This window comes from Thamnophis sirtalis, unplaced genomic scaffold (assembly GCF_051295495.1).
Source record: "Thamnophis sirtalis isolate CommonGarterSnake01/CBP01778 unplaced genomic scaffold, rThaSir2_p1.2 scaffold_2, whole genome shotgun sequence".
In the NCBI taxonomy this organism is placed as follows: Eukaryota; Metazoa; Chordata; class Lepidosauria; order Squamata; family Natricidae; genus Thamnophis; species Thamnophis sirtalis.
In genome coordinates this window covers 125,889,698-125,905,861 of record NW_028261382.1, presented here as the reverse complement: position 1 = coordinate 125,905,861, position 16,164 = coordinate 125,889,698, and the positions used below count along the sequence as shown (strand labels likewise).

The window sequence follows — 16,164 nt, the reverse complement described above, 5'->3', positions numbered from 1 at the left end:
AGCGGTTTCAGGAGTGCACAAGAAACCTGGACCCACAAATTGTCTATCTCCCAAGCTACAGATTCACAATGTTCTTCTGACAAAAACTGCCACATATAATAGTTATGAAAATGACTTTAAATTGACAGCAGATTTATGAGTATTCGTGGCAAACTGCAAAAAAAGGCCCCTGGAGGCTATAGGTAGGTTATGGATTTTCCCAGTTCTTTATAGCCTGGAAACATTTGATAAGTCAGGTTAGTGCAGAAAAGAAACTTCCTTTTGAAAAATCTTCTCTTACGAATCTTGTTTAACCAGGAGTATAGGGTTATTCTGAATAGTTGCTGCAAGACTGCAAGAACTAAAGGTGTGACATTTCAGACGTATTCAAATCATCTCTATTGAAACAAAACTGACTACTTGCATTCAGTTTCTTAGCTAAGAAGTGAATTGTTTAGATTTTTAAATAATAGCAGATAGACATTTAGAACTTTAACCAATAAAACTTGAAAGACTTGTACAATAAGGTATACGCTCTGATGCTGCCCTCTGCAGGTCACTCTAGGGGAAAGGATTACCAGTAATTGTTTTCAGCCCTTGAGTCTGATCTTTTAAAATTATGAAATCGCTTTCGCAGGGCAAAATACTTCTATATATACCTCAACAATAAACTTTCAGACTTTTTGACAGGACAATCTTATATGTGTGCATTGCCACCATGTATGAGTGTGAGAAAAGTTACTTTTTCTGAAGTCCCTCTAAAAGAAACGTTTTCTTAGCCTATGGTTGCAAAAAGTCAGGAATCATTTTATCAGATGAATAGAATGACTAAAGTGATGTTTTGGGGAAACAAATTTGTGAGTTGGGTGGCTACAGACATTTGATTAAATAAACAAAATAATGTATGAGTATAGGAAACAGATGGACTCACCAAACAAACCACATTATGTTTTAGCTTACTGCATGGCCTCCAATCCAAGCTTTTATTAATTGAATGATATGAATAGCTTGAATTAATTAATCTCTTAATTTTAAGTAGAACACTTTGAAGCAAGTGTACTTTTATGGCATGATTATGACAAACAAAATAATATTGTTGATTATATTTAATTGCACATAGTGTACTTGCAGTCGGCACTGGCTTATATAACTTAATTCAATTAAGAAGGTTAGATAAACTGGAGAGGCACTGTTTGTACGAACTAGTCGGTTATCACTTGAAAGACTATTATCAACAAATGTACTTGTTCTTTTTAATGTTATTAGTAACATAAACAGAGTTTGAATGTGTAGTTAAAAGCATTGGGTCAGGATCGGTATGAGTGCCCACTGTTGTCCTGCTTTCTGAAACTGCTCATGGAAAAATAGCCACCTGATCATAGCTTCCTGAAAATAGATCTCCCAACTGCAATATTCTAAGCTAGGATTGATAGTAATAAGAGGATCTCTCCTCCCAGAAAATCACCACAAGGACTTCAACAACTTTTGATTTACATTCCCAAGTGACTGTAGAGAAAATATGAGGATGGAAAATATTTGTGGATATCCTGCTGATGTAAATTGACTGAACTTTTGAAAGTTTTGCATCCTATAAATAAGTGTTATGACAGCTACCATTACAGCAACCTTTGGAAAGAAAGAAACACTTAAAGGGAAATCCCCACATTCTTAACAAATGCAGGAGTGGACCTATGCCTGAGGCCCAGGCTTTGCCAATCTCCACATATTCAGTTGTCTTAAAAGATTTATTTTACCAAGGATAAAGTAACGATATTAAATGGAAAAACAGAACAGAACAACATAAATCAGAGAGAACTGGCAGTTCAGGAGATGTCTAACAACCCTTTCCCGTAAATGCCACCCACCCATGGATTTTTGACGGTTTCAGCATAGACTAAGCAGTCACCGTATTTAAAAAGGTAACATTGTAGAGTCAAAGCCATAGATCAGAGTTGCTTGAGTGTGTAAATCACTTTCCAAAAGAGGTTAGCTTTCTGCAGGCCAAACATCTGGTTTTTTTAAACTGAGCAACAGCCTTCTTCCTAATACATTGAACAGAAGCAGAACTGAGAAGCTAAGATCGAGAAATGAAATCCCATAGCTTCAACGACAGATAGAGGCCATGACTAAGTATTGGGTAATTGAACCAATGGATGGAAATGACACATTATTTGCTATTAATTCATTCTACCAGGACAGGAAGAAAAAATGCTAATAAAGGAATGAATAAATAAAGAGAAAAAAATCATGCCATTAATTATATATTAGCAACAGCACTTAGACTTATATACTACTTCTTAGTGCTTTTACAGCCCTCTCTAAGTGGTTTACAGGGTCAGCCTATTGCCCCCAACAATCTGGGTCCTCATTTTACCCACCTTGGAAGGATGGAAGGCTGAGTCAACTTTGAGCTGGTGAGATTTGAACTGCCGAACTGCAGCTAGCAGTCAGCTGAAGTAGCCTGCAGTACTGCACTCTAACCACTGGCCACCTCGGCTCTGTGATGCAATGGTTAAAGTGCAGTACTGCAGACTCCTGCTGATCAGCGGCTGCCAGCAATTTGGCAGATCAAATCTCACCAGGCCCAAGCTTGACTCAGCCTTCCATCCTTCTGAGGTGGGTAAAATGAGGACCCAGATTGTTGGGAGCCAATATGCTGACTCTGTAAACCGCTTAGAGAGGCTGTAAAAGCACTATGAAGCAGTATATAAGTCTAAGTGCTATTGCTAAGTGCTATTATTATTATATACAAGTTATTCAAGGAACACATATGACAGGAAAAAATTTCCTTGTGCTATAACATTATCTGATGAAATATGAGTTGCTAGAGGGACACAGGGAGATATGTTTCTTTCCCTAGGAAGAAAGTCGTGCTTTCCCACTATTTAGAAAGTGTCATTATCTCATAACTATATAATGCAATATATCTTTGTTGACATACTAATTCTAAGAACAAATCCAGGGTTATTATTGATGGAGGAAAATAACCATGATTAAAAGAAAGCCTTGCCTCTGTTCTTGTCATCAGTTGAAGAAAACATCTTGGATGGGTTAGACTAAAGTATAATATATTGTAAAGTTGTTTGAGTGATGTGACATTGTAAGAAAAAATGGTGGCAAAGAAATTTTCCCCCAGTTTATTTTAAGGCTTAAAAGAATAATGCACTGTCAACCTTGATATATGCTCTTTATCCTCAGTAATCCTATTATTATTAATAATGCTGCTGCTGCTGTAAAAAAATGATAATACCATAATGAATACAAGCTCACTGCAACTAAGAAGCAGCTAACTTGCTTAACTTGTTATATTTTGGAAAATGAACGTAAGGTTGTCTTTTATCCTGTCAAGGAAGGGATCAGGGAGATTTTTGTGATCCACACAAAAGTGTTTCCATTGCATCAGTTGTGACATAGTCAGAGACTTTTTGGCTTTTACATCACTTTGGCTATTCTGGTCATCTTGGATCACAGGGCAGCCTAAGAAAAATAACAGGAAGAAAACATAAGCTGATGAGAAATATTCAACACTACTTGAACATTTAGAAATAAAGATGTTTATGCCTATAAAAATGCCTTGGTTTGAATTACAGGTACTCTAGATGACAGAATAACAGAGTTGGAAGAGACCTTGGAGGTCTTCTAGTCCAACCCCCTACTCAGGCAGGAAACCCTAAAACCCTAAAACTTCTATTGTTGGAGCATTCAACAACTTCTGGAGGCAAGTCATTCCACAGATGTCTGAGGAAACTACAGCTAATAAGTGACTTGCTAGATTAGTCTCCTCTAACTTGACCTTCTGTTTCCCAGAGTGGTTAACAAAAGATAACCTTCCTCTCCCATTTTTTCTCCCTGCAACTGTTATCAACTGACCATTGTAATGTATCTAGTAGACAACAGACATTTCTGATTGCTTATTTTTCACAACTTTGTTAATCCCCCTTTGAAACAGAGAGGGGTCTCACTGTTTTCCAGCTCTAAAATTCAAGATTGCATGATGAATAACAGTGGCCAGATTTTCTAAGTTTTGGGGGCTCACTAGTAATAAGTAAGATAGACGGTGGCATCTGAACATTTTTAAAAGTTGCTGGCTGTAACATGACTGCTGACTCTTATTTTGCCCTGACGACTGGCTGCCATTATATTTGGTACAACAAATTCATCCTTTAAAGGTAAAGGTAAAAGTTCCCCTCACACATATGTGCTAGTCTCTGCCAACTCTAGGGAGCCGGTGCTCATCTCTGTTTCAAAGCCAAAGAGCCAGCACTGTCCAAAAACGTCTCTGTGGTCATGTGGCCATGACTAAAGGCGAAAGGCACATGGAACGCTGTTACCTTCCCACCAAAGTGGTCCCTATTTTTCTACTTGGATTTTTACATGCTTTTGAACTGCTAGGTTGGCAGAAGCCGGGACAAGTAACGGGAGCTCCGTTACGTGGCACTAGGGATTCGAACTGCTGAACTGCCGACCTTTCTGATCCACAAGCTCAGCGTTTTAGCCACTGAGCCACCGCGTCCCTAATTCATCATTTACCCAACTACAATGTAAAGAAATATTTTCTTTTAACTGACCTGAATCTGTATCTATAATTATAACCAAGTTAAAAATTTGCACAGAATGACATAGGTTTCAACTCTCCATAAAGAAACAATGTACTGACATCATAAAATTGCTCACCAAATCCACCAATTCTAGCTTCTGTAACAGAGGTGCCTGCAAGGAGGGTTGGAGATCAAAAACGGCAAGGGGGTAGCTACAACCACACAATCAAAGCGCCCTCCCCCCCTCCTTTTTTATATGCATCGCAGCTTTGACTGCAGAGTTGTGGCCATCATCAGCAAACTTTTTTGATCCTTCTGCAAGCAATCAGTTTGCAATTTGAAAGTGGGGTGGAGCAAAGGTTAACATTAAAACTATCCCATGTATGAAATAAGGCAGGAGCCGCTCACCTTGATTATCTTTCTTTCCCATACAGTCACACTCCAGCAAATCATGGGTCACGCAATTGGAATCTTCATGCAACGTAAAGAGGTTTCTAAGTTCTTCAACAGAAAAACGGATGTGCTCAGATCCCTTGGAAAAGTCAACAACAGCTCCAGAGAGAGCTTGCTTGCTGATTTGTCTTTGGTAGATTTTCTCCTCTATTGTGCCTGCATTAAAGAAAGCAAACGTTCATTCACTTCCTGAAAATAATGACCAGAAATAGGCAAGAAATATACATTCAAGAATGGTCAAAGCCATTGGCACTAACCAATGCGTGACCCGTCAAAACCGCGGTCCACAAAAGCGCGCTCGACGAAAGCGCGCATTTGACGTCATCACAGCGCGATGAAAAAAATTGAAAATTGAAATAAAAATAAAATTAAAGCAAGCCGATTCACATAAAGGTAAGGGTTAGGTTTAGGGTTAGGGTTAGGGTTAGGTTAAGGGTTAGGGTTAGGTTTAGAGCGTTAGGGTTACGTTTAGCGTTAGGTTAAGGGTTAGCGTTAGGTTTAGCGTTAGGTTAAGGGTTAGGTTTAGGGTTAGATTTAGGGTTAGGTTAAGGGTTAGGGTTTGGGTTAGGTTTAGGGTTAGGTTTGGGGGGGTTAGGGTAAGATTTTCGCTTTATTTTTACATTTATCGATCACAGCGCGGTGTTTTCGTCGCGCTGTGATGACGTCACGTACGCGCTTTCGTCGAGCGCGCTTTTGTCTACCGTGGTTTTGTGGTGGAACCAACCAATGAGGTTTCAAAAAGCATTACAAGTATGACATTGCAGACCTGTAGTGAGTAGTCTGTAAATATGAACAGTATGCTTCTGTCCATCTCTCCACACTCTGGCCATTGCCTACAAGAGAGAATGAGACAATATAAATGATGGATAAAGCCTTCCAGCTAATGTGCTTGGCAATGTTATTTCACTATGTCTGCTTATTACATTTTGTTTCTAAAAATCTGGCTACAACCAAACTCCTGCTTTACTATGGGTGAGTTCATGAACAAACAAATGAATTTTTTTGCAAGTTTTTGACTGATTGACTAAATTATATGACATCAGGTCAATGTTGAACCACGTAGATGAACCTCCATGACAATGTGTCAAAAACACATTGACAAAAACTTGGCTAAACAAAACGTTGAGCATCCTGTGTATAATTTTTTTCTAAGAAGTCAAACCTTGCCATTTTACTGGCTTTTAATAAATAGACTTAGTTAAATAGGTTTAAACCATTAAATCATTAAAAGGACTTCAGTTAAATAGCTCTGCAGTCCCAATATTAAAGAAGGCAACAAACCTGAATATCAGTTGCTGGATTCCAGTCAATATCATACAGGATTAAATGAGATGCTCCAACAAGGTTCAAACCTACACCACCAGCCTTTGAACTTAATAGAAAGATGAAAGATGCGCAAAATTTACTATTGAAACTATCAACAATCTGTTGTCTCTGGGAGACAGGGGTGCTGCCATCAAGCCTAGTATAGGGATATCCAGATCGTTGGCATACTTCTTGTAGTATATTTAACGTCTGTGTATAGTTAGATACCACAACGACTCTGTAAACATGGAATATAGAAAACTGGTTATTAACAAATTCCATCTAAGTTGATGGAACAAAATTATTCTAATATTAGTTTTGTTTGCATCTTATAACACAACTAGGTAGTAACCCGGCGTTGCCCGGGTATTTATTTATAGGAGGAAAATGTCCAGAACAAATGTAAATTCTAATGTTGGATTTTCCCCTCTTACCAGAGGGAGTCCCCTTGTGGATTACTGTGAAGCCATTACCATGGCAACTCCACTGCGCTGTACAGTAGAAGACATTTTATGGCAGTACAGTTTAAGGCACAACAGGCTGTATCTTAACAGAACACTCTCCCACTGAGAGGTGCTAGGGGTGTCTTACCCTCACATTATTTTTTTCCAGAGAGCAAGTCATGTGTGTACCAAGTTGGGTTGAAATTGCTCGAGGCGTTCCAGGGTTATGCTGGAACACACACACACACACAGACACACACCATTTAGATAGATGGATGGATGGATGGATGGATGGATGGATAGATGATAGATAGATAGATAGATAGATAGATAGACAGACAGACAGACAGACAGACAGACAGACAAAATTTTCAGTTCTCTGATAGGAACTACCAGTGCTAATTGAACTATGGGCCTAAATTTATAGTGTAAATATCAATTATTATAAAAGATATTGTGCTAAAAGGAAAATGTACCATGTAAGTTTTGGGTACTTGTTATTTATTCATATGAAGGATTTCAAGCAAAGAGAAGATGTCAGTAAACCAAGGATGTATAGCAATAGTGCCTTAGTGAAATGATAGGCTAAGGGTATTAGAAGGCCAGTGGGAAACCGTATGTTTGGGCAGAAGTCAAGTCCCACCATAATGAATAGGCAGAGTCCTGAGAAGATAGCACAGATGCAGAACACATCTGTTGTGATAGATAGGAAGCAGGGAGGATATTTCTGTCTTTGTTTCTATAAGGAAGAATATATGTTCCACCAGGAAGCCTATGTGAAACCAACCTTTATTTGATCTTATATGACCGTGATGGCGAACCTATGGCATGTGTGCCAAAGATGGCATACAGCGCCCTCTCTGATGGAATGTGAGCTGTCACCCCAGTTCAACTCTACCGTGCATGCGCCTCCCACCGGCCAGCTCATCTTTCAGTCTCTTCCATGCATGCTCAGGGCACATGTGTGAGGTTCATGTGCATGGGGAACGGGGTGTATGTGGGGTGCATGTGCGAGGACCATGCAAACATTGCATTTTGGGGGCTCGGGGGCACGCATGTGGATTGTGTGCGCCAATGTGCACGAAAAAGGTTAGCCATCACTGTTATATGAGATTAGGCCAGAAAAAAGAAATTGTGTTTTAGAGAAAGTATTTGTTGGAAAATGCCACAGATAGTTATTAAAAGGAAGTTAGCTTGTATTTATATGTGGAATGGCACATTTTCAGCTACCTCTCACACTTACTCTACCTACAATGTTTGTTAAAGTTATTAAGCACAGACAAACATAAAACCAGTATGTTTGTATTTCATATCTCTATGCATGGTTTATTATTAATGAATTGTCAATGGCTATATTTTAGACTCTGCTTCTCTGCCATCAGGTCTCCATGCCATCAAAATAGCATCAAGATTATAGGAAAATATTGGCAAGCAAATATTGAGTTTTCTCCTGGGATAGATTTAGAATAAATATATAAACCACCAACAATCAGATAAGAATGTAGAGAATTAGAAACTGATGAATAAAGTTCATTCATGCTCCCTGAACAAGAATCTAAAAAGAGGTATGAGAGTCTTCCAAAGAGATCAGGTTAAATGAAAGAGCAATGACTACCAAGTTCCATAGCACTAGAGGTGGTTAATACAATAGCTAAGAAGTAAATTAGAAGCCATGATGCCTTTTTTTTCTATGGAGATTCTCAGTCATCCAGGTCATGTTTCTCCCAAAGGTGCTTTTTCAAGAGGCAACTGGTTTTTCTTTGAAGATGTTTCACTTCTCATCCAAGAAGCTTCTTCAGCTCTGAAAGAAAAACCAGAAAGTCCAGTTGCCTCTTGAAAAAGCACCTTTGGAACATGATGTTTCTTGTTTAGAAAAAAGAACTACGCTACAAATTTCAAACGCACTCAAACTGTGCTTTCAATTTAAATAGCCTTCCTACCTTTCGGAAGATCCACGTTCACGAATTGCTGCCAGCATCTGCGTTAGCACTTTCAACTTTCCTGAGTCACTCTCAGAGACATTTGTCTGAGTGCTTTCTTGAGAAAAAGCATCACGTAATCCACAATAAAGGTTTGTTTGATCTTGGTTATCACAAGATTCAGATTCTTTCTTCTATGGAGAAGAGAATTTTGGAAAAGTATGTGACTGTTTTAGGGACATTCCAACTAAAACCATATCCATACTTTCTGTTTGTTCCATTGTCATGTCAAACCACCGACTATTTCCTGAATGTAAGAATGGATAACGCTGTCCTCCACTGAGATTATTGCCAATGTTTCTCCTGACTATGTTTTGAAATTTCACTTCTAAAGTTGGCTTTTCCATTCTGATGCATCTTAAGCCCTTCCAGTTAGTCTACCATGTTTCATTTTAATATAGTTATATCCCCAGCTTTGATCAGTTTTAGATTATGGATTTTTAATGCTGTAAGTCATCTAGAGTCGCTATGCATGAGGCGGGCAGCCATATAAATTTGTTTCCTAAATAAAATGTTTGATTTGTGTATTGATTGAAAGCCGTGTATTTTCATGGATCTGTTATTGTCTCCCAAGTCCTTCTGGAAGGAGCTAGTAAGAGAAAGCAATGCATACTTTCAATCAGATCAAAATCTGTAACAACTGCAGACTTAAATGCCCACCAAACAGAATCCAGAAAAATATTGAAATGTAATTCAATATGCACACCTGTATTGCTTTCAAGAGAAGGCAGGGATGGTTGCAAAGTTTTTTCAAAGCCCCGATGCATATTAAATGTGAGCTGTTCTCCAAACTTCCTTGTAGGCAAGATCTAACAACCTGAGAGCTCAAAAGAGTTCGATAAAGAGCGAGCTGCAACACCGTTGGACGACAGAAAAGTATGCTCTCCCTTTTGGGGGGCAAGAATTTGTTGATGACCTCTTGTGTCCTTCTAAGAATGAAGAGTCCTGTTAGATGCATCAGCTCTGCTGCCCTTTTTTCACCTAGTTCAATGTCTTCCTAGAAAATAAAATTGGAATATCAAATTAGTTCATGGGAATACATTTCCTGCCATGACCCTCTATTCATTCTTGCTTACCATAAAAAGGTCCCTTCCTTCACAGAAGCTTCCTTAAAGTCTGGAACCCTGAACATGACTCTCCTCCCTCTTCCCAAAGCGATATGAATTCTCCTCCCTGTGTCTGCCCTTGCACTCCCGTATCATTTCCCCTTGCTTTGGAGTTCAGACAGAACATAAACTTCTAGCCAGAAATCCCAATGAGTTAAATAAATTTTTTATGCCTAGAATATTTGAAATAGGATTGCAGTCTAAACTTACTCTTCTTTAAATTTTGTATTTCCTTTGCATCTCGGATTTGCATTAAACAATTTTGAAATAAACTCAGCATCTCATCAATGTCTTAATCTGATTTATTCTTAAATTTTTACCCTGCTTTCCTAAGCAACCATGGCAGTTTAGAACAATAAAACAAAACATAAAATTAAAAAAAAAACGTGATGATAAAATCTATACATTTATTAAAATTACTGTAATTAAAGCCAATTAACACCTTAAAAGCTTGGTGAAATAAATATTTTTGCCATTTTCCAATATACTGAGAAGGTAAGATTAAACACTTTTCCTCAGAAACAGCAACTTTATAACTTGGAAGTCATAGATGAAAAAGTCATATCCCTCCAATGGTAAAGAAACCTCATTAATTTAATGCAATCAGTAAAAAATCACAAATTCCAATTGTTGTGAGAACAGACCTCAGCTGCTGAAGGTTCTCGCGATCTAAGAATAGGCTCCTCATACACCTTTTTGTATGCAGATAAAGGACCAAGTATTCCAGGATTTACATATTCTATTAAAGCATAAAACTCTTGAAGATCATTTTGTACTGGAGTACCTTGGGAGACAAAAAATAATTTCGTAAACAATACAAGAGAGCCAATTTTGTGAGGTGGTTAAGACACTAGATTAGAAACTGGGAGATTGTGAGTTCTAGTCCATCCTTAGGCACAAAGCCAGCTAGAGTCTTTCACACTCTTTCAACCCTAGGAAGCAGGGATTGGCAAACCACTTTGGGATTCTTGCGAAGAAAACTAAAGGGACTACTCCAGGCAGTCTCCAAGAGTCTTGGATGCACAAATACACATACATACACGCATCCCTCCTTTCCTAATTTGATTTTTATCCATTTTTTAATACACCAATATAAGGGAACAACAAATCATTTTTTTTTACTACAGGTTGAACAGTGTTGAATTTTACTGATAAAGAAATAAAGGGAGACTAGTATACATCTATTTAGCTTTCATCAGCTAACGATACCCTTTCTGGGATTTGAACCCATGCTACTTGCATATTACCGTATTTTTCAGAGTATAAGATGCACTTTTTTCCTAAAAAAAACAAGCTGAAAATCTGGGTGCGTCTTATACACCGAATGCAGTATTTTTTGCCTCCCGAAGCGCCCCCCCCTTCACCAAAATGGCCATGCATACCCTTATGGAGACTTTCAGACAACTCCTGGGGGCCGAGGAGAGCAGAAATGAGCAAAAAACTGGCTGTTTTTTGCCCCCCCAGCCCCCAGCAGCACTCTATAAGCCTCCATAAGACTATGTGTGCAATTTTTTGACAAAAAATGGGGCCATTTTTTGCTCGTTTTTGCCCCCCCCCCCCTCAAACCCCGCAGGAGCACTCTGCAAGCTTCCCCCCCCTAAGGCTATTCATGCCTTTTTTGGGAGGGAAACAGGCCCGTTTTTGCGAAAAACGGGCTGTTTTGGGGAGGTTTGCAGAGTGCAAAAACTTTTTTTTTCCTTTTGGAAAGCCCTTTAACTGATTGATGAGAATTACATTGATCAGGTGCTGTGCCAGCAGAAACAAAGTCTTAGGTGCTGAAGATTGTCAGTGATTTCCTTCTCCAGCACATGGATAAATACACTTGGAAACATCTACCTACCTACCTACTTTATCTCTCTCCCTACCTACCTACTGTATTTCTCTCTCCCTCCCTCTATCTACCTACCTACTCTCTCTCTCTCTCTCTCCCTCCCTACTGTATTTCTTTCTCTCTATTTCTCTCTCTCTGTCCCTCTACCTACTAACCTACCTACTCTCTCTCTCTCTCCCTACCTACCTACTGTATTTCTCTCTCTTTCTCTTCCTCTCTATCCCTCTATCTACCTACCTACTTTTTTTAAAATTTGCCTATTCAAAACCTTGGTGCATCTTATACTCCGGTGCGTCTTATACTCCGAAAAATGCGGTAGGTAGATGTATTAACCTCTAAGCCACGGGCTTGTAGTGACTGAATGATATACACACCAGTAAGAATAATTCTTCTTTCGCAGGAGAGGCTGAGAAGAGCAGCAGTTGTCTTAATAGAACTGTTTTTTAAACGATGTCCTTCATCACAGATGACCAGGCTGAATTTTGTCTTCTGAATTTGATCCACAGATCGGAGAAACATCTCATAATTAAGGATCAGGACTGAATAAAGGGGGGAATTGATGAATTCTTCCACTTTGTGATCCTGAACAACGTAAAGAGAATTGAAAGTTATGTGGGAATGGGAAAGCTGGAATTCTAAATAAAAGTGAATCTATGTCTAAATGTACGTCATACATATATAACTAATTGTATTGAATTATTCCAAATTAATTTATGAACGTTCATTGACAAATAAGATAGGATGACTAACTTAATTTAATGATGCATAATTATTTTTTTCCTGTATGCTTCCAATGACTAATTTTTAATTCGGAATATTAATGAAAAAGACTCTATTCCAATATCCAACTGGGAGACGTCATTAGGTTTCCTTCTTTCCTGTTCACTTTCCAACCAATGTTAACCACCTTCTAATAACAGTTGGACATTTTAGTACATACGGTATGCCACTGCTTTGAGGAAGAAATGAAAGAAGGAAAATGTCCGTACTGAAAGGCTACGTTTTAATCACAAGCACAAACAGTTGAGTTGCAAGTCTGCAGCCTCCATTCATTTGACTGCTATTTCATACACTGAGATAAGGACTTAACCACAGTTTGTTAAATAATCCCCACCAGCTGTTCATAATGCTAAATTTTTGAGTTGACAAACTGTATTAAGCTCAAATAAGTAAGAGACGTTTTAGCTCAGTGTTTCATGTGAGCCCAGGAACTGGATGAAGAGAAGGAATGTAAAGTTACATTTAGATTAAATTGTTCCATCGAGTGAAATAAGAGTTCATTTCATGTCAATAAAATTAAATCAGGAGTTCTATAAATAAAGGTGAACTTCATCTAAACATTTGGGAATATCTAACATATTAGGAATAGGAGTATAATTCTTTGGTTCACCTGATCAACTAAGAACACTTTAATTCTCTCGTTTCCCAACCATTTTTGAAATTCCTTTCCCCAGTTCTTCACCAGACTTCCAGGAGTTACTATCAAGGCTCGTTTTATTACAGGCTTGCATCCATAAGGTCCTTGACGCAGGAGTGTCCAGATGAGTGAAATACACTGCAGTGTTTTTCCTAAACCCATTTCGTCTGCAAGGATGGCGCCAAATCTATTGCTCATTCTAAGACACAGACAGCAAGGAAAAAGAAAGTGATTACTGTATAAAGTAATTTTTAAAAAAAGTCTTCGCCATTTTAATGGAACGTCATAGGCATCCTGATTGTTTGACAATATAGCAAAAGAGTATTTATGGAGTAGCCTTTTCATTTAATTTAGTTTTTTTATTCCAACATGTCCATACAAAATAAAAAATATAGAACAAAATATGATAGTTGATGATTATATTTTTACATAATATTGTTCATTTTCGTTATAGGTTAGATTTTGTTGTGCTTATACAGTTAAATAGATTGGATTGAAAGGGTATAACAGTACTCGTAGTAAAATAAATAGGCATAGATACTCAGATCTGAACTCAGAAGGGTTGGAGAAAGAGGCTACAGGTTGTTGTTTTCCTTCATTCATTGTATTCTTAAGAAAATATGTCAAACGTGCCCACTTAAGTGTATTAAAATATTATATTTTAGGTGAAGATTTTTTCTACAGTAAAGAGATAAATGAAATTTAAAAGAAGGTGCAGAGAATGTGAAAATTTGAGGTAAGGCGGATAGGTGATCCAGAGAAACATCAATGTTTCCTTCATAGTACTCATTTCATTATTACCTGCATTAGCTCCCAAACCTTCACCAAATTTGACAAAAGTTGTCCCATCTTTTGGAGAATGAACAGCCAAACTTTTGTTGGCTAAAAATTGAACCAATACAATTGTTTTGTGCCCTTTCCTCTGCTGGATGAAGTCCCTAATTTGGTGGCAGACCTAAGCACAATAAATTCTATGAAATTATTAAGTCAGATTACATCAGTGGTGGGTTGCAGGTGGTATGCCCCGGTACGGGCGTACCGGAGCCAGTCCAGAGCACTGGATACCATTCCGATACAGTGCTCCAGAGGAACCCCCCCCCGAGCTCCTTACCGGAGTTTAAAGGCTTCTGCGCTGGCACATGGCATGTACAGCACCTGTGCAACACTCCACGGAGCAACTGAAGCATCGCAGAGGCACTTGAACACATGTGCATGCTGCGCACATGTGCTGCACGCATCCATGAGGACACCACCGGCCCCGTTCCAACCGGATTTGCAACCCACCACTGTATTACATCATACTTTTAATTTTGCTATAGAGTGGTCTTATCAGCTTTCCTGATAATATAAAATATGGCGAACAATATTGCTAATTATTTCTCTGAAGGGAGAGTTTTCCAGGGGAGAAGCAGTTGCATTATTCATAAATAGAACCGTCCCTCTGCAAAATGTCTCAATATAATTCAACAAAAGGTCTACCAGGGCTTCACTGACTCGTTCCTTGTATTCCCTGACTTCTAAAGATTTATTTGAAGTAGACTTCAATTCCATCCATTTCTGCAATGTTTTTAAAACTTTTGTAATATGCACTGATGGAGGCAGGAAAGACAATTATCTCTGTCAAAATCACAGGTTTAAAAATATTATAATTATAGAATTTGGAGCTTTCAATCAAACTAGGCAACAAATAATTTTTCTCCAGCCTAGATCTCCTTAATTTCTACCAGAGAGAGTGAAAAAGCCCTTGTAGAAAAGCTTTAGCAAAACTGCATGAATAAGATTTTTTTAAAAAAAAAAGATTCCTTCAAGTCAAGACTTGATTCTGGTAACAATATGGACAAAATCACATAGTTTTGTTGGCAACAATGAGGAAACAATTTGCCACTGCTTTCTTTTACAAAGTTGTTTGGCTCCTCCCGTTACAACTCACACATTTCCTCTTGGTCTGTCATTCTAATATTAACCATATCTGAGCTCCTGGGTTCCACCTTGTCCATGTGACTTTATCATTCAGAGGGTATTTTAATTTTTAAAAATAGTACATTTGGATGCTGTAAAACCAAATATCAGCTTCCGAGATCATTTTTATATCCAACAATGATGGTGTTGCCCATGGCTGCCATGTTATAAATGGCTCCAGCAGTGATTTTGTGACATTGCCTACCAGATTCTCTCGAAATGCCAAATGTGACCACCGGCTCAGAAAGAGGACTTATCAGCTGGTGAAAGAGGCAAAATCTTGTGTTTTTAATAAGTCAAGCAGACCAAAACTAACAGGTACATGTTGAAGCAATGTTTTCCCTTCATTGTATTTAACTGTATTGTTTATCTTTGTTTATTTGGATTTGGGGAAGGGAGGGAGGGAGGGGGGAAGGAGGAAGGAAGGAAGGAAGGAGACCTTAAGACCTGGCTAGCCCGTCAGGCCTGGGGACAAAGATAGCCGCCCCTCCCGAATGATGAATGAATGTTGCCTATTATTTTTACTTATGTGTGTCTACGTTATTGTTTGTATTCCCCTTCCTGATTTTATGTGAGCCGCCCTGAGTCCCCTCAGGGAAAAGGGCGGCCTATAAATGTTAATAAACTCTAAACTCTAAGGAAGGAAGGTTCTTTTCTCACTTCTGTCATTACTCAGGCTAAAAGTTTGCTTTTGTTTTTGTAACTGTCACCACCTTTTCCTAGTTCCCCCATAGTCATCTCACATTCACAAAAATGTTGCTGAAAATCGCACCTACATGAGCATATCTTTCTCTCCTCAGCTTTACCACTTAAGGTTTTTACAATATTCCAATGGCAAATGCATCAGCTTTTCCCAAAATCACCAACATCCTGAAAGACTGAGAGTTCAAGAGCCAGGAAACCATCATCTTCTTACCTCATTCCCATCACACATTCATAAAGAAATAGAATTCCTTCTCGCTGATGTGGGCGAAGATGGCTTGTGATGTAAGGGTCTACTACCACATCCACAATAGGCAAATGTGACTTGTTAAACAATCGCTGGTGACTTGGGCACGGATATGGCATAACCAAGGAATCTTAAATTTCAAACATAGGAGGTGTCAGTGAAAAAGTATTAGTTTAAAACAAAAGCAACCAGTTTTCTAGGTGAA

The 16,164-nt window shown here is 38.5% G+C and overlaps 1 protein-coding gene across 1 annotated transcript in view; it reads right to left on the bottom strand.

Moving 5' to 3' along the window:
- Nucleotides 1–3,102: 3,102 nt before the first annotated feature.
- The window catches only part of RAD54B (RAD54 homolog B), a 43,599-nt gene continuing 30,537 nt past the window's right edge, over nucleotides 3,103–16,164 (bottom strand). The window contains exons 6-15 of the mRNA XM_087706855.1: nucleotides 15,927–16,089; nucleotides 13,025–13,250; nucleotides 12,009–12,216; nucleotides 10,448–10,587; nucleotides 9,404–9,694; nucleotides 8,659–8,831; nucleotides 6,252–6,513; nucleotides 5,737–5,803; nucleotides 4,926–5,126; nucleotides 3,103–3,456 (exon numbers count right to left, since the gene is read on the bottom strand). Of these exons, the coding sequence (XP_087562981.1) occupies nucleotides 3,275–3,456; nucleotides 4,926–5,126; nucleotides 5,737–5,803; nucleotides 6,252–6,513; nucleotides 8,659–8,831; nucleotides 9,404–9,694; nucleotides 10,448–10,587; nucleotides 12,009–12,216; nucleotides 13,025–13,250; nucleotides 15,927–16,089 (1,913 nt within the window). The 3' untranslated portion in view covers nucleotides 3,103–3,274. The remainder of the gene's footprint in view (nucleotides 3,457–4,925; nucleotides 5,127–5,736; nucleotides 5,804–6,251; nucleotides 6,514–8,658; nucleotides 8,832–9,403; nucleotides 9,695–10,447; nucleotides 10,588–12,008; nucleotides 12,217–13,024; nucleotides 13,251–15,926; nucleotides 16,090–16,164) is intronic.